The sequence below is a fragment of the Canis aureus genome, chromosome 11 (genome assembly GCF_053574225.1).
Source record: "Canis aureus isolate CA01 chromosome 11, VMU_Caureus_v.1.0, whole genome shotgun sequence".
NCBI classification, from domain to species: Eukaryota; Metazoa; Chordata; class Mammalia; order Carnivora; family Canidae; genus Canis; species Canis aureus.
In genome coordinates, this window is record NC_135621.1 from 7,405,593 (window position 1) to 7,429,996 (window position 24,404).

At 37.4% G+C, this 24,404-nt stretch overlaps 2 protein-coding genes across 3 annotated transcripts in view; one reads left to right on the plus strand and one right to left on the minus strand.

The window, feature by feature from the left end:
* TAFA2 (TAFA chemokine like family member 2) overlaps positions 1 to 24,404 on the minus strand; it is a 436,739-nt gene that overhangs the window by 203,755 nt on the left and 208,580 nt on the right. The window lies entirely within an intron of this gene.
* Positions 5,498 to 6,577, plus strand: LOC144322935 (nucleoside diphosphate kinase 6). Its single transcript, XM_077913176.1, has one exon. The coding sequence runs from the start codon at positions 5,581 to 5,583 to the stop codon at positions 6,139 to 6,141; it is 561 nt and encodes a 186-aa protein (XP_077769302.1). The 5' UTR covers positions 5,498 to 5,580; the 3' UTR covers positions 6,142 to 6,577.

A 24,404-nucleotide genomic window follows, 5' to 3' on the forward strand; every position in this document is an offset into this window, starting at 1 on the left:
AGGGAAGGAGGAGTTAACAATGTACCTGAAGAACAGAGCATTCTGGGGGCCTGCGGAAAGCAGTTTAGTGGAACATATAGTATCAGGGGGCCAGTGCAAAACAAAACTAAAGTTTAGGTTTTTACTTAATTTAGGAGTCAGTAAAGATCCACAAACATTTACCCAAAGCCAAACTATCAAGTGTCTCTCTGATGCAGGAATGAGTTAGGGGCAGACAGGGCTAGGCAGGGAAAGATAAAGGAAAGCCCCAGAGTCAGGCTCCTACCCAACCTAAGAAAACATAGATAAGACAATATAAACAAAAAAATAATCCTGGCTCTCCAGCTCTAAGATGTTAGAGAATATCTCCTTTTACTGGCTACTAAGTAATCACAGAAATATGTCATCAAGGGCTTATCAATAGTCCCTGCTCAAACCAAGACGGCACAAGAACCTCAAGGCCATGGGCTCCCTGACCAGGCTCACAGAGATCCCAGAAGTGGAGAAATGTTATGGAGGAGATGTTAACTAGAGAGAGGGGAACCCCCTGTTTGGGCTCATGATATTCACAAAAACATCTTTTTTGCTATGATAGGTCCAAGTCCACCATGTTTGTTCTAAATATCTGATATTGACAAGAGATCTACCAACTTCCCTGGACAGTTTCCTATAAAAGACAGACCCTACAAGCCCCAGGGGCAACCCTACTGGGACCCCTCTCCCTTCTGAGAGCTTTCTCTGTGTCTCTGCTTAATCAACCTCTATCGCTTTGCTCACTGTCATCTGCGAGATTCATTCTTCGACTCCATGAGACCAGAACCAAGCTCTCTCCTATCATCCTCATCCCATTTCTCACATTTATCATTTCCTCCACGAAGCTTAGCGTCCTGGGAACCTGTCACCTCCTGAACACTGGGCCTTTGCATTGTTTGCACTGTCCCTAAATAAATGACACTCCCCTTAGAAAAGCCCTGTAACTCTGTATTACCACCATCTACCTCCTCTGTATTTTTCAGAGGGTTATTTCAGTTGAATTAAAGGTGTTTATAACAAGAAGTTAAATGCAAAAGATACTAATCTGCTGCAAAGCGGGTACAAGCCAGCACCAGCTTTCAAGTCAGAAAATAGTCAACTAACAGTAACTGAAAAAAAGGTATAATTTCAGTGAAGTTCCATTGCAGGATAATAACAAATGAAACACAGCTATGATTCAGCTTTTCCTTGAGACTAATAACTACTGCCAATCACTCACTGAGAAATTCGCATTTCTTAAGCTTCCATCAACATTTATTTCCTACATTTCTGTGGGTTTTAGCTTATTAAAAAAAGTGTATGATTAATACTCAGTGACTTCAGTTAGGAGATATTTTTTAGTAACACACAGGATGTAACAGTTTCATGATTTCTATTCAATTTGGGACGGAGAGGAGAGGATGCTGCCTTTGGTATCTTGAAAGTACTTCAAACACCAGGGCCTGGTTGGAGAAACTCTAGAAAGTCGTATGTCACAAGGACACAGACAAAAACAAAGTATGACAAAATCAGGCACAGATATATGGCTTTCCACTCATGGACTACTAGGTGGGCATTTTTTTTTTTTGAAAAGGATATTAAAAGAGGACATCATTTCTCAGATCTACCATTACCTGAATTTATTTAGAACACATACAGGTTTAGAAATGAGCTTAACGGAAATGCTGAAGTATGAACTTTAAGCAACCTTTAAAAATACAGGTTTTTTAAAAGGCCACTCAAGGATCTAGGGAGACGGACGCCTGGGTGGCTCAGTGGTTGAGCGTCTGCCTTTGGCTCAGGTCATGATCCCAGGGTCCTGGGATCGAGTCCCACATGCTCCTCCCTCTGCCTGTATCTCTGCCTCTCTGCGTCTCTCGTGAATAAATAAAATCTTTTAAAAAAGAGTCTAGGGAGAATATTTATCTCCTTCTTTGGAGGGGGGTGGCACCATGTTATATAGCATTTGGAGTTTGTAATATGCAAATTTAAATGGAAGGCTCAGAAAATAAGAGTCATCTCATTCACAGTATGATTTGACCCCTGTCAATCAGTATTTAACCCATGTGTGTGCTGTTCCTAGTTTGACTTTATAATAAACTCTGGGTGGGGGGATTTAGGGGGGCCTGACATAGTGGCAGGGAAAGGATGGGCTGGGGCGTGCGGAGCATCAGGCATGTCTCTGGGAATGGTGGAATCTGGGGAGATACTGCAGCCATGACCTCCCTTCCTAGAGGACGTCCAGTCTTGCAGGGTCTCCTGAGAGCTAGGGGGTTAGCAGAGGAGTGCTGAGATGAGGAACACCAGGGGGACCCGGAATCATTCATAAGGACTTTGGGTCACACCGCTAACACACACACCCCAGTTGTCACGGACACACCTCACCTGCCTCCAGGGCCCAGTCAGAGTCACAGTACTGGGAGTGCCTCTCCTCAGAGGCCTGGCCAGATGCCACAAGGTCTGTGCCCCAAAGGCAGTGCAGGGAGGCAGCACCCCAGGCCAGAATGGGAACTAAACTACACATGTGCCAGCCCCAAATCTACAAGTTTTCAGGAGATGGAAGGGCCGGAGTAGTGATGGTGGGCTTGCAGAATCCTAGGGCCCCAATCCTCTCCTCTGCTAAGGTTCAGGCCATAGCAATCTTTTTTTCTTTATATACCCCAGTTGTCCCGCTGTGAAAGTTAAGAGCCTCCCTGGACGCAGCTCCACAGGAAGAGAATCAAGGGAGCTTATAATATCTCTACTGAACATAGTGTCAAATTCCCCTAAATAATAATAAATAATATCTGGATTATAAACTTACTACTTGGCACTGATTGCTTAATTTGGAGAAAGCATTAGTTAACATAGAAAGGTTGGGCATATAACATTAACTATCGTCATTTAGATGAAAGACCAGAGCACTGTCATATGATGGATGTTTCTAGAACATTTAAGTTATATAAAAGTGTGTATCAAGTTAATTTTAAATTTGATGTATAGTCAAGAGGAAGGTTGAGTTTTTCTAAAAGGTACTACAAATTTAGAAATCCATGGATCTCACAAATTGCTTAATTTACAATGTTACATGGTTTTCGCACTGGACATTGGAGTGGTAGATGTGATTCAACTATGAATCAAGCACATGCTGATTTTATTTACACCAATTTTCCTGGTGCCAGGAAGCTCTCATAATGTCCCAAATTTCATAATATAATTTTAGTGACTTTAAAATTTCATAGCTCAACAGTATGTACAAATTTTAAAATTTAGTCTTAATTATCATTTCTCTATTAAGAGAAACATGAAATTTAGTGGAATACAATAACACATGAATAACATTCATTAGAAAGCTAGGTTGTAGTAGCCTAATAAGTTTTGAATGCCAACTAGTAGATTTAAAAAAAAAAATTCTTTGACCTGCATCTGCTAAAGATTTTCAAAAACCTCCATCAGGGTCAAAGGGACTCCATTTTATCGCATTCCGTCTCAGTAGATTCCTCTGTAAAGAATTCTGTAGCAAAGTGTCTCTTTACTAGCTTTATACATGTTAATTTTCAGATACTCATATTTCTCAGGTTGAGACACATACGTAATCCTTGCCTTTGGTAGAGGAATTAAGAATTTCACTGACAAAGTAAAATGAAAGAACTTTTTTTTTTTTTTTTTTTTTTTTTTTTTTTTTACTGTTATGTTTCATCCCCTTCCCTTCATCTTCTAAAAATCCAAAAGGAAGAAGGAACACACATAGTAAGACTGGTTGGATACCTCATTGCCCAAGACTCTGATATTTCTAAGAATTGAGAGGAATAAAGCAACTACATGTTCAGTATATATGATCATACCCGAAAACATAGTTGGTTTTTGGTTTTTTAAAATCTCAACGCTTGTTTTCACAGAAAACCAGATGGTGTTTTCTGGTGTGGGGGTGGTAGTAGAATTTGTTTTGTTTGTTGTTGTTGTTTTTCAAAAACAGGTGTGACAATCATTTTCTCCTGCTACTGTATTAGCACATTTAATTGCTAAGTTTACAGGCAGCCCTCTCAATTCTTTTACCAGCAGATGGTGAAAGTGATTTTAAAAGAGGAGGAAGGATTTTTCAAAAACCATTTCAGAACAGTATGAGATCTGCTCTTTCCTCAATGGGTGTGTCAACCTCTGATGAACACTAATGGAAGTCACATAACAGCATCCACATTGCATTTGCCTTTAATTACTTGACAGTTATCCAGATTTTGTGAAATTACAAGCACATTATCTAGCAAAGCATTATGTACTTGCAGTAACTTTCATCAAATCACTTTATAACCATTAGCTAATTAAACTTCACAGTACTTCTACAAAATATAGAGCAGAAAGTTATACAAGTTCATTTTAGTGAATTCTTAGGTATGCATTACTGACAAGCTTGAAAGTTAAGTCTAAGTCACAAACTCACAAGGATGTATGGCCCCCGTATGACAGTGATTCCTTAAATGTAAATGACCAGCTTTTAGAGTAAGGACACCTTTGGTTTGCAGGCACACTGTTAGTGGCTTCCCCATTATCCATTTATCTCTTCTTAGCTAGCATAATCCTACCTCTGTTCAGAGTGGCCGGTGTTAAAGAAAAAATGATTCTGACACTTTGTCAAAATGATGAGGAAGACTTTATCCACGAGTGCTGCATTAAGGATATTGCAATGGGGACAGAGACCAGACCCAACCCCGAAGACAGCAAAGACGGCTGGGGTTTATAGCTCAGGACCAGAGTGATGGGGTCAGTGAACAGAAAACTGCAGGCCCAAGATTTCAAGGGGAAGAGAATTTCTGCTAATCCAGCCTCATAGGATTCTTGCTGCAGACAAGCCAAGGACATACATCCAAGGTCGAGTACAAAAAAACTTGCTGAAATATCAAGGGTGGGGGGATTCTCCTTAAAATGACTTAGTAGGATTCTTTCCTAACTCAACAGACCAAAGAAAGGGTTAGGGGTCAAAGTTTAGTCCAAAAAGAGGGCTCAGAGGAGCCTGAGTAGAGTTTGGCCAGAGTCTTTGCCACCACATATCTAGCTGAAAGTTCAAGTCTCTCTTGCAGCTGGGTGTGACAGGTTAGGTGGCTCTCAACAGCAACGCATCAGGAAAAGCCTACTGTATAGTCTTGGGAATGTTTTCAGTTTTCTGATACAGGCACTGCTGTTCCCCTCACTTCCTTCCCGACTGCAATGAATCCCAATTGTGACCAGAGGAACTAAAGCCACATGCTAAAGACAACGGAACAGAAAAAGGAGCCTCAGATACTGAAAATGTGGAGCTATTCATGCATCTCTGGACTGCTTCCTCCAGACTTTTTTGTTCTAGGAGAAAAAAATATCCACTATAGTCAGGTTTCCTGTAATCCACAAAGAAAACAATCTTGGCTAAGACATTTGGCAAACATGATTCCCTTATTACAATATGTGTTCACGGCAAAATTATCCTACACTTAGAAAGATAAAATCCAACAAATGATTCTATGAAAATTAAATATTAAGAATAAGTGAGGGCCGGGCGCCGCGGTGGAGAACCAGGTGAATCCAGACCTGAACTCCTGCTGGGCGGGAGCCAGAACAGCTCAGAATCCGGGGAGTGAGATGACCTCGATCTTGCGAAGCCCTCAGGCTCTCCAGCTTACTCTGGCCCTGATCAAGCCTGATGCTGTTGCTCACCCTCTGATTCTGGAGGCTGTTCATCAGCAGATTCTGAGCAACAAGTTCCTTATTGTACGAATGAAAGAACTTCTGTGGAGAAAAGAAGAATGCCAGAAGTTTTACCAAGAGCATGAAGGGCGTTTTTTCTATCAGCGGCTGGTGGAGTACATGGCCAGCGGACCAATCCGAGCCTACATCCTTGCCCGCAAGGATGCCATCCAACTCTGGAGGACCCTGATGGGACCCACTAGAGTGTTTCGAGCACGTCATGTGGCTCCAGATTCAATTCGTGGAAGTTTCGGCCTCACTGACACCCGCAACACGACCCATGGCTCTGACTCTGTGATTTCCGCCAGCAGAGAGATTGCAGCCTTCTTCCCTGACTTCAGTGAACAGCGCTGGTATGAGGAAGAGGAGCCCCAGCTGCGCTGTGGCCCTGTGCACTACAGTCCAGAGGGAGGCATCCACTGTGTAGCCGGACCAGGAGGCCCAGGACCAGCCTGATGCAAGCCTGTTGGTCTGTGAAGACTGGCTGCACTGCCCAGCCTTTTCTCAGAGACCTAGGACCAGGGAGGCCTGGGGATCGTAGCACCATCTTTGCTGGGCACCACACATACCTGAGGATCTAGCTCCTCACTTCCACCTGCTCTAGAATCTAGCTATCTACCTCTTTTCTAGAATGTTCATGGGTGGTTCAGAGCAGTAATGGCTCCTCTTTTCTCTAAGAACTATTCATCCTTTTCAAGGAGGAGTTTGCCTAATTGACTTGCCTGAAAAATGCAGTGACTATAAGCACCACTTGGCCTGTCTTCCTCAATAAAAGTCAGTGTTCTACTGAATCTTCAAGACTAGGAGCACTATTCTAGGTGCTTTCTCTCTTTCTCCTTAAGTGGAATAATTAAACCTGTCCCAGGAATGCCTGGGTGGTTCAGTCTGTTAAGCATCAGACTCTTGATTTTAGCTCAGGTCATGATTGATTGGGTCGTGGGATTGAATCCTGCATCAGGCTCTGTGCTTAGTGCAGTCTGCTTGAGATTCTTTCTCTCCTCCATCTGCCCCCCATCTTGCTCTCTCTCTCTCAAATAAATTTAAGAAAAAAAAAAAAAAAAAAAAAAAAAAAAAAAAAAAGAATAAGTGAGCCACAGATCTCTTTTTTCAGCATGTATTCCATGCTTGCTTTGAGAATATTCCATGCAGAGGAGAAATTTGGGGTATGAGATACAATGATTTGTTACCCATTTTTTTTAACTTAGCATAAGCTAGTATTAGCCTTATATAACAGCAGAATTCCTGGTTAAATAAAATAGAAAATAATTTATCACTAAAATTGAAATTACAGCATTCTGAATAGCCACACAAATATTTTAATTCTCTGGTTCTCTGGAGCAGAACCTCTCTTCCAGGAAGCAGAGCACATGACTCCCAGGACCTGCAGGGCCCCTGCGCATGTCACAAGTAACCTCCAAACAGCCTCCCCTACCGTACCGGGGTTCCAAGCAAAAGTTATCATCTCCTATATGTGCTAGGAGATGAAAAACACAGGGAAGCCCTGTTCTAAATAGAGGGTCATAGCTGTGGTACAAGTTTTGAGATGGCTCACAAGTAATTTGCCACAAAAATATAAAAACTTACAAATACGACTTCTTTTGCAAATACAGGTAAATTCAGTTACCCATTAGTACCACTTCTCTGTCATATTTTGATAATTTCCTCTTTCGTTTGTCAATGCTTTCAATTTAAATTATGCATAAACACACACAAATGCATAAATGTGGTTCACATTTTTTGGAAAGAGCAGTCTTCTTTTCCTCATTTCCCTTTTTATTTATTTTCCCATGTCCTTTTATCCTTTGTCCATCTCCTTCAGCCTCTATCAACAATAGCACAGAATCCTGAATTTTTCCAAAGACCTTCGGAAGATGCTATTTCCATCAGCAATATACGAACAACCCTTTTTCTATCTTCCTACCAATGATTTGCATAACTAGTCTTTAATTTCTCTATAATATTTATGAAGTTCTATCTCATTTTTACTTTCATTTATATTTCTCAACATATAAATTTGAGCATTGTTTCATATGTTTGTTGACCATTTGTATTTGCTCTTCTGTGAATCACGTATTTATAACATCTGCCCATTTTTCTCGAGCTATTTATTTGCCTTTGTCTTACAGATTTTCTTACCTATATAAATACTAACCATCATGACTACCTGTGTTTTCTGAATCCATTGTGTGTTTTGGTTTCCATACAAAGGTTTTCCATTTTTAAGTGCTTAGGTACAATTTTGATATATATAATGGGTTATTAGCTCTGGTTAAAAAAGTTTCCCTAACCCCTATATTTTTTAATCATTTATACATTTTTAAACTTTTTGTATTTTAATCTATCTGAAATTCACTTTTGTGTATGGCACAAGACAGGGATCCATTTTTATTCTCCTACAGAAAAAACTGAAGCCACTGTGTTTGTCAATGTTAATTCCTTATATTTAATATTTCCATCATTCTCTAATCTTTTCTACTAATCTATTCATTTATTTCCATAATTAGTTGACTACATAACCTTATAGTATGTTCTGATATCTAATATGAAAAATAACTTCTTGCTGTTCTTTTTCACATTTTTGTTGGCTGCTCTAAGACATTTATTCTTCCATCTAGACATTAAGATTATTTGATCCAGTGGAAAAAAATTAATCTGTTATGATTCTTGTTGAAATTGCATGAAATATATATGTTAACCTTTAGGAAAATTGACATTTTCATGATATTGCCTTCTCCATCCAATAATATATCTAACCCTTTATTCAAATTTTGCTTTATGGTTTTAACTAGATGTCCTTATTTTGTTTGTATAGGTCTGCTACTCTTCTGGTTAAATTTACTCCTAAATATTTTATAGTTGTATCATGATGAGAAAGGTACCATTTCTAGATATTTCTTGTACGATAAAGAAAATAGGGAGCACCTGGGTGGCTTCAGCTCAGGTCATGGTCTCAGGGTCCTGAGCCCCTGAGCCCCATTTCAGGCTCTCCACTCAGTGTAGAGTCTGCTTGTCACTCTTCCTCTGATCTACTCGCTTCCTTGAATGAATAAATAAAAGAATCTTTTTTAAAAAGTAATTGATTCCTTTTGTTTACGTGATGCAGATCTACCAACTTATCAAATTCTATCATTAATTTTTTGTTTTTATTCGATGTAAATATATATCTAAATATATATTAGATATATGCTTTAGTGAGTAGGAACAAAGAAATAGAGCAACAGTATGGGCCCCAGAATTGGGAATTATGTCCATCACATTAACATCAAACATTATGCCTTTTTGTGGAGGTGGGAAAATAAAGACAATGTCACATAAATACAGAGATTGGCTAAACTGATTTTATGTATTATTGTTTTCTATATTTCTTTTCTTTAGCTAGAAGTAACCATCTGTGTTTTCTATAAACATTTGAAATTATTTGATAAATTAACAATTTGTCAAAAGTTTCAGTACGTTACTTTTTATCTGATAACATGGCTAGTTTGTGTGCTGCAATTTATTTAATTTTTTAATTCCATTTTCTTTTTAATTTCACTTTTTAAATTTCATATGTAAAAAATTGGAAAGTTTCCTTACCACTCACCATTCTAAGCCTATGGGCATAAACTTTATTACCTCAAACTTATAGTGTATATAGTATAGTGTTTTTTACTATGATTCTAGTTTCAAAATCTTTCTCTAAAAAATATCAATGTTCCTTCCTCTGTGCTCCTAGATCACTCTGCGCACATATCTAATTAAGTGGCCATAAGACAGCACAATAAGGCACCTCATCCATTACACTCTGTGTTCTTTAAGGGAACAAGCTTTATCCAATTATCATTGAATCCCTAATATCTAACACAAGGCAAAGCATGTTTTGGGGGCTATGTTTGTTGAATACAGTTTTTTTTTAATTTTTTTTTTATTTACTTATGATAGAGAGAGAGAGGCAGAGACATAGGCAGAGGGAGAAGCAGGCTCCATGCACCAGGAGCCTGATGTGGGATTCGATCCCGGGTCTCCAGGATCGTGCCCTGGGCCAAAGGCAGGCGCCAAACCGCTGCACCACCCAGGGATCCCTGTTGAATACAGTTTTATGGTTCACTAAATTTATGTTGATTCATTTTACTTTCACAAATACCCTTTAGAAATGCTTTATTATAAACTTCATTTCTCAAATGAAGAAATGTACTTTGAGCAGCTCAGAGAGTGACAGTATAAGGACCGGAATCTGGTCCCTTAGTTTCCCCTCCCATATGCTCCTTCCTGCTACCCACATTATCATAATTTGTATATCCTCCAATTGTAGATCAATGTTTAGCTATTTGACAAATTGTATGAACCAGTCAATTTTACTTTCAACTTTTTTTTTAATTTTTATTTATTTATGATAGTCACATGTAGAGAGAGAGAGAGGCAGAGACACAGGCAGAGGGAGAAGCAGGCTCCATGCACCGGGAGCCCGACGTGGGATTCGATCCCGAGTCTCCAGGATCACGCCCTGGGCCAAAGGCAGGCGCCAAACCACTGAGCCACTCAGGGATCCCACTTTCAACTTTTTTTAGAGAAGAAATTTATTGAGATACAAATCACATGCCTTTAAAAGCATTCAATTCAGTGGGTTTTAGTGTGTGTGTTTGTGTGTGTCTGTGTATTAAGATTTATTTTTATTTATTTTGAGTGAGGAGAGGCAGAGGGAGAGTTTCAAGCAGCCTGTATGCTGAGCTCAGAGTCCAACTGGCACTTGATCTCACAACCCTGAGATCACAACCCTGAGCTAAAACCAAGAGTTCAGCATCTGACCAACTGCACCACTGAAGCACTCTGGGTTTTAGTATATTCACACAGTTGTATAATCATCATGCTTTAAATTTATCAGATCTGTTCCTAGGACAAGACCTAGAATCCTCTTTTCTCCATATCACAGCATGTTTTCACAAACTGCCTCACTGGACCATTAGGCTTTATTTATTTGTTTGTTTATTTTAGTTAAGTTTAGTTGATATGGAATATTACACATTAGTTTCAGGTATATAATATAGTGATTTAGCAATTCTATATGTTACACAATGCTCATAAATGTAATCACCATCTGTCACCATACACTGTTATCACAGTATCAGTGACTATGTTCCCTATGCCATGCTTTCCATCTCTGTAACTTATTTATTTATAATTAGGATTTAGTATTTCTTGATCTCCAACATATTTTCTAAATTTTTCTTGTGCTTTTTCTAATTACAGCCACGGAGTTCTACTTCAGTGAAAAACCCTTCTAATCTCAAACTTGCCTTGCTAAACTAAATATCTGTAGAACAACCTGATGAAAATAGGAAAAACAGAACTCGTCCTTTTTCCCTTCTGCATTTGCTATCAACTTGGGACCTATAGTTTTTACTTGGATATATCTTCTCTCTCCGAGTATATATACTCTTATATAACTAGTGATTTGGAGGTGATGAGATTACATAATTTCTGATCAAAATTTTATTCTAGAGTTAAACCTACACTTTTGTTTTCTGAAAGGTTTTAACTTGATAGAATGCCTCATATTCCATAGCACTTTTACATAAATCTGATGACAACAAGGCAACACCCTTCTCCCCTAATTTTACAGGTAAAGAAGTTATGGTCTAAACAGGTAAATGTCTCATCCAAGGTCACAAAAATACTGAATACTAAAGCAGCGATGCACGTCAGGTCCTGAGACACCAACTTCACAACTGTTCCCTTTACTTCTGTATGTAGTAGGGTACATTTCAGGCTCTCCATGTGACTGGTTGTTTTGTTTGTTTTGAGGTTAATGTCCTTATAGCTTTCCAAGTTTGTTTTAGTATCTTCCTTAATATCAAACACTTTGCTTAGATTCCTCAAATTTATTGAATTATCTTGTTATCTACAGTTTTTGAGACAAGTAGATCTAGTGCTTTCTCTACAAACAGGAGATAGAGTTCAACTACCTTTTGAATTCAGAATATCACTCCCTCTATCCAGCAGAAAGCTGAACTAAGGCTTTTTTTTCTTTTCACTAGCACTCAGAATTTGAACTTTGCTGATTACAATCACAAGACTTCCACTACTTACTTTGATTTACATTAAAACCAACATTGTGCCACATTTATTCTTCATTCATTCAAGCTTATGTGCTTTACGGTTAATAAAGAAATTCTAGGAATTGTTTACCTTCAGTTTAATCCAAACCCCTGCACGGTAACCAAGTATTTGCTTTACAACTTAATTCAAAACAGAATTCAAGTAAAATAAGTTATCTTCCTGATATAGTTCTTATTTTATACCTAAAGGTTTGACCTGGTCTTTTTCCTACAGATGTGCTCTATCTAGTCCCCATAGAGCTCAAAAGGAGATAGCAGCCAAGCTCAGAAGTCTGAAAAATGCACTCATATGTGGACAGAGACCCAAGTCATAAAATTTTTCTTGTTGCTTATTTAGTTTTTGTCTCAGTTCTTTTATAATCAGTAAATGTTGCTTCTAGTCACATTTCACTGTTTTCAGACTATAATCCTCATAGAAACTCTTTATTAGAAAATCTTATCACTTTTTTTTTAAGATTTTATTTATTCATGAGACACACAGAGAGGGAGGCAGAGACACAGGCAGAAGGAGAAACAGGCTCCTCAAGGGGAGCCCATGTGGGACTCGATCCCAGAACCCTGGGATCACGACCTGAACCGAAGGCAGATGCTCAACCATTGAGCCACCCAGGTGTCCCCTATCACTCCTTCTGATTAAGGATTAATTTCACAGTGATGGTGGGGAGAAATTAGAGAAAGTTTTATATGGGAATTGCAAATACCATTTGGATTGGGTCCTGAGGAATGAATAGAGGTTTGGTATATGGAGAAGAAAAGAAAGAAGTCTGGCAAATAGAACAAAATGATTAGTATCTGGTACTGTCCCAGATATATAGGGTACCTTAAATATTTGTTCAGTGATGGATGGATGGATGGATGGATGGATGGATGGATGAATGGATGAATGAATGAATGAATGAATGAATGAATGAAATGTGTGGGATGAGGAAGAGGGAGTAATCAAAGAAACTCAATGTTGCTAACTTGGCTAACTGGATATGTGGTAGTACCAAACTCAGGAGCTAGAGCAGTGGCAGATTTGGGTGGGTTAAGAGAAGAGAGGGCTACTTAGCATATGGTGAATTTGAGGTACTTGGATGCATCCTGTGGAGTTTACAGCATTCTGACATTTACAAGCTTAACATTCTTTCCTCAAATAGCAGCTCATGGAAGGAATGGGGGTGTCTCAGAAGACAGTGGAAGGGAAATGAATTGGGGGATTTTCACAAAAATCCAGATTAAAATGGCTGCCTAGATTAAGGTACATGGAGCCTTCTGGAAATTAAAAATAGAAATACTATATGATCCAGTAACTCTACCTCTGAGTATATATCCAAAAAAAATGAAATAAATATCTTAAAGAAATATCTGCACTCCCATGTTCATAGGAGCATTATTCAAAATAGCCAAGATACAGACACATACGGAAAGCCAATATGTGTCCACTGATGGATGAATAGATACAGAAAATGTGAGATACACACTCACACACAGGAATATTATTCAACATTTAAAAAGGAGAAAATCTTGTCATTTGCAACAACATGGTTGAACCTGTGACGCATTATGCTAAGTGAAATAAGTCAGACAGAGATAGACAAATTTCCCCTGGAATCACTTACAGGTGTACAAGTGTTCAGTTTTAAGATGAATAAGGCCTGAGGGGATAACGTTTAACCTGGTGACTATAGATGATAACACTGTATCATATCATCGAAATTACTTAGAGAATAGAGCTTAAAAGTTCTCACACAAACAAAGGTAAATATGTGAAATGGTACACCTGTTAAATTAACTCAATGGTGGAGGAATTCTTTCACAATATACATGCATATCAAATCATCACCCTGTAAATACCTTATTTGTCAATTTTACCTCAATGAAACCATAAGAAAAATAAATAAATGCTAGATTCCAAGAGCAGACTGAAACTCGGAAGCAACAAGAAGTCTGATTCCCGGGAATGGACTAGTTCTAAGAGTACTTTGACAATATCAAGGAATTATTCTCCTGAACCAATCATAAATGACACTGTGAAAGCAGAACAAAATAGAGGTTGCCAGCAGAAGATCAATGGCCCTAATTATGGGAAATGGAATAATATGGAACTGTGCAACCCCCAAAACCCCAATTAGAGATACATTCAATTGCATTCAATAAACCTCAGTCTTCGGGTTAAAGACTAAATCTAACATGTGGCCTAGAAATTCCTGAAAAACATGGACCCTACCTCCCCCTAAAGGCTTATCTGATACTACTATCCATTCGGCACATCTTCTGAACTTTGGCCATTTTGGCACCTCCGCATGCCTCGCCCAGGGCTCTCTACTTTTCTTCCTTCTTTCTACATGCAGCTAGCTCCCATTTATCCTTTATCATTCCACTCAAGTAAGTAATAACCTCATTTACCTCATCACCACAAAGCGACTATAAATCATTGTGTAGGTGTGTGTGGGATAAAATGTACAAAACTAAAAATGACTAAGATGATAAAATTTAAGTGTACAGTTCATCCGTGTTAAAGACATTTACACTGTTGTACGACCATCGCCACCATCCATCTCCAGAACTCCTTTCATCTTGCAAAAGTGAAACTCTATACCCATTAAACAGTAACTCCCTATTACATTTTTTGCCCAGCTTCTGGTGATGCTTCTCCTTTCTGTCTCCTTGAATTTGACAATTTCAGGTACCTCATTTAGTTGGAATTATAGTTTCGGGTGTGTGTGTGTGACTGGCTTATTTTACTTAGCATAATATCCACCTCCAGGTTCACTCATGTTGTAACATAAGTCAGAATTTTGCTCCTTTTTAAGATTTAATAGCATTCCATCCAAAGTTTAACATACCACTTATCTATTCATCTATGGATGGACACTTGGGTTGTTTGCACTTTTTGGCACTTATCAATAATGCTGATACATGCATATACATGGGTATATGAAATCTCAAGATCTTGCTTGCTTAATCTCAGCTCTTTTGGATATCTACCAAGAAGTTTAATTGTTAGATCATACTGGAGTTCTATTTTCAACTTTTTGACAAACCACCATACTGTCTCCCTAGCAAGCTGTATCATTTTATATTCCCACAAACAGTGCATGAGAGTTCCAATTTCTCTTCATCCTCACCAACGCTTGTTATTTTCCATCCTTTCTTTTCTAGTCTAACAGATATGCATATTAATCATCTTTTAAATCATTCACATCAAGGCCATGGCTGAGTATATAAGTTTTCAACAAATACTTATGGAATCAATTGGAGAAGAGCTGTACTCAGCAGCACCCAAGTAGATGTGCATTGCATGGTGTAATCCCACCTCTAGGATAATTGGAGGAAAGCCCATTTTGTTCCCACTTGCAGCTGTGCTAACATAACTTCTATCTTCCTCTTTTCTTATTTGAGATCTTTTAAACTATCTAGACACATTTACAACACTAGAGTGAGAGATTTCTATAATAAATATAAGATTCCTTATGTTTTGCCAGTTAATGAAATAGTTACTTTTCTTTTTTTTTTTTTTAAGATTTTATTTATTTATTCATGAGAGACACAGCGAGAGAGGCAGAGACACAGGTAGAGGGAGAAGCAGGCTCCATGCGGGGAACCTGATGTGGGACTTGATCCTGGGACTCCGGGATCAGGCCCTGAGCCAAAGGCAGACGCTCAACCACTGAGCCACCCAGGCGTCCCTAGTCACTTTCTATATGTGTCTTTTTCTATGTACATATCCTACCATGTTACGCAAGTTTCCATATGAGCAGGAGACATGCAGAAGAATACCCAAGCTGACTCAGAGAGAGAGTGCAGATATTATTATAAACAAATTTTACGTTGCTCCAAATTAAAAGTGAAAAATGCTGAGGGACTGTCTCACATGGTGTCTTGATCTTTTCCTATGGGTCAGGCTTCAGTGAGGAGTTGACATTTGAATGTATCTTTTTCTTTGTGTATATTCTATTAAGTATTCAGAGCAGCACATGTGCTAGGCAATACTTAATTCAATCAAGAGACACTAATCAATCACCCACTAAATATAAGCACTGTGTTAGGCATACTGGGGTGATAGAGAAGAACCCAAGGATTTGACTTGCTCCAAGGAAGTAACATAGAGACTGGGAATAACCATCCATGCTCCATGGAGGTCCTCTATCACAGGAAGTTCAAAGTCCCCAAATGCAATAATTTAACTGTAAAGGATAAGTTAAAGACAATCTAGAGCCATCTATTATGTATCTAGTGCAATGACTTGATTCTAAAGAACATACTACATCCCCATTGTTCCTTCTATCACTTTAAATGAAACGTGTCTAGCACAACACATACATTATATCAAATAGCACTGGCAGCTGGCATAGTCCTTTCATTCTCTAATAATGCAAAGCACTGAAAACTCAAGTAAAAGTTAAACCAGCTCCTTGAAATATTCAAAATAATGTTCACAGGAATGTCCTCCTTTGAAATACTTTCAGTAGTTTAGTTCAAAATTTGAAAAGCAATCAAGAATACTGGCAGGAAAAAAAAAAGAATACTGGCAGGAGGAGTGAAAACATATCAGAAGAAAGCACACTGATAAGCACTTACAGTCAGGATTTATGGAGTTCCTGTTTCTGCATAGTATTATATGAATGGGGGGAAAAGATAAAGATGATCTATTTACCACTGTCATACATTCTCCAATAAAGAAAATAATAGTCCAAATAGGATATACACGAGAGCACTGAACCTCGTAAGTAGGTGTGTCGTCCCACATTTCTGTAATCTTGGTTCTGGACTGGTAATTTCCTTATGGTCAACCTTTGTTTAATGAGGTCTTCATGTTGGCTTGATGGGTATTTATCACTTAATAGATATTACTGTAACATATTATCATTTAAAATATGTTGAGAACATGTTTCTTATCTCCTTCCCATTAGCTACTCTCCTTGGTGGCAGTAGAGATGGCTAAAGATTTAGAAAGTAAAATTCAAAAAAATATTCCAGCTGGGATAACCTCATTTTCTTCTTCCATATACAACTTGTTTATTCCAATTTCTGGACCTTTCATCATGCTATGTTATCTACACATCATATCTTCTACAACCCCTCTACCAGCACTTCCATTACATCTCTGTCAGTATCCTTAACTTTCCTTAACTTGCTCATTTTAAACCATTATATAAAAATATACCCAACAGGGGCTTCATTCTCAGTGTCATTACTTCAAGCTCACATTTTGAGTTTGTTGTGTTTTGTGGTTATAGGTCTCTTTCTTTGTTTATTTTTTCAGAGGTAATATGATTATATCATTATGATAATTACAGTAGCTCCCAGTTTTTGAGAGCTTTGTTCGAGTCACTGTGCCAATCATTTTTACGTATTATCTTTAGTCAATCATTAAAACAATGCTATGAAGTTCAGTTGGTAGTAGGGTATTTTATTTACTATATCAGGAAAATGATAGAGAAAAGAATTTAAGAAATTTGCCCTAAAATTCATATCTCAATGAATTCTCACATTCATTAGAGATGAGATTACTAGTAAAGGGTGGAACCAGTGCTGGCTTTTAAAGATACATAAAACTGGCTGATTTCAAATTCTTTCTCACAAGCTAGGTTTATCCTGAATGAATTTATCAACCACTTTGAGCCACATTTCTTCATGATGAAATAACATGATTGTGCGTATTAATAGGGACAAGGTATATGAAACACATACACACATGCAAAGTAACTATCATACAGTGAACACTTAGCAAGTATTATTTCTTTTTCTCCTAAATTAGAAGCTCTTTCATGCCAAAAACAACTTTATGATATTGCTGTGCTCTATATAATTTTACCATAAGTAATCAATAAATGCTTTATCACTGAATAATACACACTTATGAATAAAAAGATATATTTATATGCTAACCAATTTTAATGTTAGATAAAAAGATCCCTGTAAAAAAAATCTACTTTAAATTTTTTTTAACTATAATCTATTATCCATTAGTGAGACTATATTGAGGATTTGAAAAACAATAACTAAACAAAGGCTGCCTGGAGACATATTCAATGACTAAAGAGTACAATCCTAACCCAGCTTGTGGTTATTAGGCATTTTAAAATATAGGGCCTAGTCTGCTTGCCAAATGTTATTTTAGACACTGTGTAAGAGAGCAATGCAGAGTGAGAGACATGCATCCCTAGGCATCTTGCACCTAGTGAAAGATCTACTAGGTACTAAGTGGGGGGAAAAAATGAAAACATATACCTGATTTCCAATAAACTCATTGTCTAATAGAGAAACCATGTATAACATATTGTGGTAAATACTTTTCAAAAAGTACAAAAATAATAATAGCACAAAGGAAGGAAATATTAACTAAGCTTGAAGCATCAGAAAACTCCATGCACATTTCAACTTATCCCTGTAGTAGAGTACAAATTCACAAGGCAAAGAATAAGACAAAATAATATTCCATATAGAGGGAATTGTGAGAACGAAAACAGATACGTGAAAAAATTAGTCTGTAGTATGTTCAGAGGATGTCAAAAAATCCAGCACGGTTAAAGTAAAGGGCAAATAAAGATGTTGCTCAGAGATAGGATAGGAAAGGAACATATTGTCAAGATTGTTAAAGACCTTGACAGCCATGCTAAGAAGCATAGAGTCAAAACAGAGGTTTAACCCAGCTGCACACCAATTCCTATGCGTTCATTAAGAAAAATATACACACATACACATGCATATTTAGAGAGACACAGAAACAGAGAGAGTAGAATGTCCTTGCTTTTTATTTTTGACATTAACAATAAAAAATAATCAATTATCCAAATGATAAAGGAAATTACTGGTAGATATCAAATCAGAATAAAACTGACAATGGCTAAGATTGCACATGACAGACTTATCAGCAACTGTGAACTGATGGAGGAATTCAATTTTCCTAATATAATTTATATCTAAATCTTTTTGTTCCCCAAATATTGGATTTGTTAGAAATAATAGCACAAAAGAAAAAAATACAATGTCAGAAACTGTAATTTAAATGTGATTAAGACAAAACTAGTTGAAAAGGATAGGCAAGGGGCAGCTGGGTGGCTCAGTGACTTAAGCATCTGCCTTGAACTCAGGTCAGGTCCTGGGATCCAGCCCTGCCTTGGGCTCCCTGCTCTGGGGGGAGCCTGCTTCTCCCTCTCCCACCACTTCCCCTGCTTATTTGTTCTCACTTTCTCTCTCTCACTCTCTCTCTCTCTCTGCCAAATAAATAAATAAATAAATAAAGTCTTTAAAAAGAAAAGGATAGGCAAAATTTAAACAAAGAAGGGTTAACATATCTGGGATATAAGAAATCAACCAATTTAACTAAATGAATTTTTCTTCTTCAAAAGTTACAGTATTAAGAATTAAATGGCAGATGGAGCCCAAAGTCTGAAGTACTTTACGACAGTCAAAGGACTTTGTCAAAAACAAAAACTAAGGTCTTTTGGAAGAAAATGACATCACAGAAGCACTATTTTTGGATAATTACTCAGCTAACAAACATGCATTAAGCATCTACCACAGACCAAGAGAGGAGTCACTGAGAAGTGGATACAGAAACAAGAGTCATAAGTTAGCAAGCTCCTGCAAAAATCATTGAATACTCAGACCCAAAGTAGTCATATTAGGAACGGAGAAGAAAAATTCAAAACACATTTAGGAGATGAAAAATTTGTCCTCAGTAATTCATTCTACATAAGTTCTTTTTTTTTTTTAATGATCGTAAAGAATACTTCTGGCATATCTGCACTTCACTCTAGAAATTTCAAAAATGAGGGGGGTGACCCACAATGTCTAGTGACCATTAGTTCTAGATAAATGAAGACTGAGGAAGAGTTGCTGGATATAGCAAAACATGTCATAATTGAACTTTAAAGAAGAAATAAAATGAAAATGGGAGGGTAATGAAAGCAGGGCAGAAAAAGGAGTGAAAATCAAAGACACAAAGACAATGAGTATAGAATACTCATTCAAAAATCACATGGGGGAGCCTGGGTGACTCAGTGGGTTAAGCGGCCAACTCTTGCTTTCCACTCTGGTCATGATCTCAACATCCTGGGATCCAGCCCTGTGTCAGGCTCCAGGTTCAGTGAGAAGTCTATTTCAGGATTCTTTCTCTCTCTCTCTCTGCCCCTCCCCAACTCACTGGCATTTAACACTCCCTCTCTCTCTCTCTCTCTCTCTCTCTCTCTCTCCCTCCCTCTCTCTAAAATAAATAAATAAATCTTAAAAAGAAAAATAGTCACATGGAAAGCATGATCAGAGACTCCTTGGGGAAAAAAAATAGAGGGGTGCCTCAGTGGCTCAGTCTGTTAAGTGTCTGCCTTTGGCTCAGGTCAGGATCCTGGGGTCCTGGGATCCAGCCCCACATTGTGCTCCCTGCTCAAGGGGCAACATGCTTCTCCCTTTCCTCTGCCCCTACTTTCTGCTCATGCTCTCCCTTGCTATCTCTCTAATATATAAATAAAAACCTTTTTTTAAAAACAATGGAAAGGTTATCTCAGCCTTGAATGGGTAAGAATCAGAGAGAGTGACAAATTATACAATAATCTTGAATCTACTCAAATTCAGGATAAAAGAATAAATAAATAGAAGTTATATGCATTAAAGTTCAAGTAACCAGGGAAGAGCATCAGCACTGCCTGTAAAGAAGGAAAAGTTGAGAAGGAAGGACCTCAATGAGTTTAGCCAGGAGATACACCCAAGAGGTGGTAATTTCACTTTCCCAGCCTTTCCAAAATTGTTTGAAACCTACGTCCCTGTATTAAAACCTTTGCATTTAGAATTCACAGAGTGGATTCTGTTTTCTTGGCCAAACCCTAACTGATGAGCATGGTATGAGGGTGTTAAGTCTGGATAACTTAAGGATGCTAGAAATGGAAAAAGAGTTCCGGAGTACAAAACTGGACAGAATCAAGAATCTGTAGTGGAAGGAGAACAAGCAGAATGACTATTTTAAAAGATCAAATGACTTGTAGCTAAGAACAAACCTGTCATTAGAAATAGAAATTCTATCTGTTGGCAAATTGAACACCAATAAAAAATAAATTTATAAAAAAAAAGAAATAGAGATTATTGGCAGCAGTAAATCATCTAGAGGAACAGCTGGGCAACAGGAGATGAGCTGGTAAAACAAAGGTGCCGCACAAGGAATATCTGAGGGAAAGTGGGAGGTAACCACCGAACTGTGGTCGACTGTCCAAACCCAGTAGTAGGAAATAGAGGATCTATCTTACACAAAAATCTAGTGGCCCAAATCAAGTAACTCACACTTTAAAAATTGTTTTCCCATCTACCTCAACACCCCATTCAAATACTAGCAGCAAAAATTGGAACACTTACTATATTATTACCCCAAATAAAAATATTCGTTTGAATTACATAAAAGTAATTTGTTTCCTTTCAAATATATAACACTCATTAAAAATGCATGTTTTTTTAAATGCATGTTTTTATACATCTCTCAAAGACAGATTACAGATACTGTACTTTACTGTTAGTAAAGGTCATTTGTGTCTGTGTCTTCGGCCTGGGAGCATACATATGAATGCAAATTAAAAGTGCACTATAAAAATGTTTTAGGAGTTCCAAGTGCCTCCAACCCTCCCACTTACATACTGGTAACAGTCAAAGGGAAAGAATATTTCATATCTTATTTTAATCAAGTACATAGCCTCCAAGGATGACTACATGTTGAAAACATGTGTAAAATACATGTTGAAAACATCTATTTTCCAATTTCCTTAGAAAATATCACGTAGATCTTTTTTTTTTAATTATAAATTAACACAAAGTTGTCTTCCTATTACAATCACATGGGATTTTTAAAAATTCCAAATTCCGGTCTATCATGCAGAGCAATTAAATCACAAGCTCTGAAGATGGAGCATAGGTATCATTTTTTTTTAATATTCCCCAGATAATTCCAACCACAGTTGGAAACCACCATGTTAACAAAAACTCCTTAAAGGAAACCTGATTACTCCTTGAGAGGATCCGACCTTGCTGCACATCAGAATCATGTGGGAGTTCTAATATCTCTAGACCCCAGACTAATTAAATTATAATCTTTGAGGGGTGAGAGCCACATAACAGTTTTTTTAAAGATTCAAGGGTACACCAAAGTTTGAGAACCAATGCCTTAAATTAGGGTATAGTTTGTAATAATCATCAAAATCATTAGGTGTCTCAAAAAAAGAACACCATTGATACAATAAAAATTCTTATTAAAACACTCCAAAAGAGAGAGAAAAACAATAGAAATATTTACTATGCTATATGAAGATAGTGATGCTCCAGTAAGTAGACCAGTAGACAATGTTAGCAATATTGAAGATTAGGACAGAGACAGTAAAAGACTAAGCAAGACAAATGGAAAAAAGGAATTACACCCTGTTGTCATTTAAAGATGTGAGACTGAATCTTTCAATCTCTATATAATTAAAATAATATGCTCCTGTCTAATTCACTAATCTTGCCAAATGCGTACATCCAGGAAAATTTAAAAAGAATTTCAGTGGTACAAGAAGATTTCCAAATACTCAGATACATAAATTAAGTAACTGAGTAATTTCAAAGCCCAAAGTGGTCATCTCTCATTTCTCACCACCATTTTAATCACAAGTTTCTGGCCACTCTTTGGTTCTCTTTAAAATTAGTTCAGGAGGAACAAAACATATATAACATTTCAAATGCAAAGGAAGGGATGGTTGAATTAAAATGACTTGATGATATAATTTTTAAGTGTTTAATCTTCACTTTTATGTAAATATCTTTCAATGGAATGTTTAAGAATCATTTAAAGCAGATTTTATAAAGTATAATTAGATGCACTGTCAGATGGGAAGACAAATTAAAAGTGCGACTCACACTGTTACAGTAGCAATGCCACCCAGGAACAGCTGATCTTTTGCACAATGCTCACAGCAGAATGGAATCCAGTCTCTACAACCCATGTAATTATAAGACTTACAGAATACTAGTATTTAAATTATTAGTCAATGCAGTTTCCTTTAGTGAGAAAACCTGCATGCTACGTAAATGAGGGATTTTTTTTTAACTTTTGCAAATTGCCTGGTGAAAAGCCTCAATTATCATCACATCATCTAAGTAAGAGCTGGCCATGCACTACCAATTGATAGTACATATTTAAGATAAAGTTATGGGCCGACATTTATGCAGCCAATCATTTGGAGGAGGATTCAGTAGTTGTTATAAATGCAAATCTATCAGACCAAAGCTTGATAACCAACAGATCTCTAAATTATCTGCACAGTTTCTAATGCAGAGGTAGGTATGATTCTAGATACTTGTCTTACCTTGAAACATCAAGAGGTAGACCTTTAAGAATCACTTTCCCCTTTTCATTGGTTTGGAAGAATTTCTTATAGATGAAAAAATCAGATGATAGAATCTGCCTTTTCAACTTCTTCAATGAGCCACTAATGGACTCATTAGTTGCTCAATCAAAAGCAATATACATTTTTTTCCAACAACCTGAGTTATTGTTATATTAATTAAACAAGGTTGCCATCAGACTGAGATGGCTCTGATGCTGTGGTGGCCTATGTAAGAAAACAAAAATCTAAGTCTTTCAATGCCTTAAGGTTACAAAATTGAAACCTAAGGACAACCAATCACAAACATCCAACTAGGCATTAAGCTGTAGCCAAATAATTTCCTTTCTCTGCTTCCATACCCTCTCTGTATCTTTTCCCTGGCTCCTGTAGGTAGAGTGCTCCTAACCACTGCTGGTTTGGCACTGCCAGATTCAATCCATATTTGGATTAATTGAATCCAATTAAACTCTTAAAGTTTTTAATATGCCCCAGTTTATCTTCTAACATGCATGACTCTGAAAATAAAAATCCGAAAAACAATTTTAAAGTGGACCCTCCCTGCAGGTAAAAAGAAACACATATGAATCATCTTAATTAGCTTTTACTTTGAATCTGGACAGTATAGGGGAGTGAATTTTGCCATCCCAAAACATGCTTCTTTAGCGTACTGATATTTAATATGAATAATAATATTATTGAATCCTGATTATTCAAGTTGGTTATTTTTATTTTTAAGAAACTGCAGACACCAGAGCTCTTAAATCCAATAAGTTACTCTTTTGTAAGAGGCGTTTATGTGCATACAGGAAATCTTCATTTTAAGGGTTTTTTTTCCCTAGGGAATGACTCTAAAATCTCTGGAAACTGTTATCAAAGGATAACAGTTAACTCTGCCTAACCACCTTACTCTTGTTAACTGTGCTGTTCTGGTAATCTCCCATAACTGACACCTCATCTCCAACACCTTCTTTCATCTGTAACTGGAGATGGTATTTAAGGTGATGGCTTTGGCCATCTTGGAAAGGTACTCAGCTTTCCTGGGTCTCTCTCATGTATACGGTAGGTATACATGTTATTAAACTTTTATTTGATTTTCTGTTGTTATCTCAAGTCAATTTGATTCTTAGTCCAACTAGAAGAAACTTGAAGAGCACATAAGTTTTTTTCCTCCCCAAATTCACCAATGTTTATTAGGATCTGTAAAGGCCAAAGGAAATAGGCCACTTTGGCATGAACGTTATTTTGGATTAAAAAGTAACCAAAATTCAGCAGGTTCACAGCACTCTCTTTATCTCCC

Excerpts from the sequence above, each read along its gene's own strand:
- LOC144322935 (XM_077913176.1), top strand. The coding sequence starts at position 5,581 with ATGACCTCGATCTTGCGAAGCCCTCAGGCTCTCCAGCTTACTCTGGCC.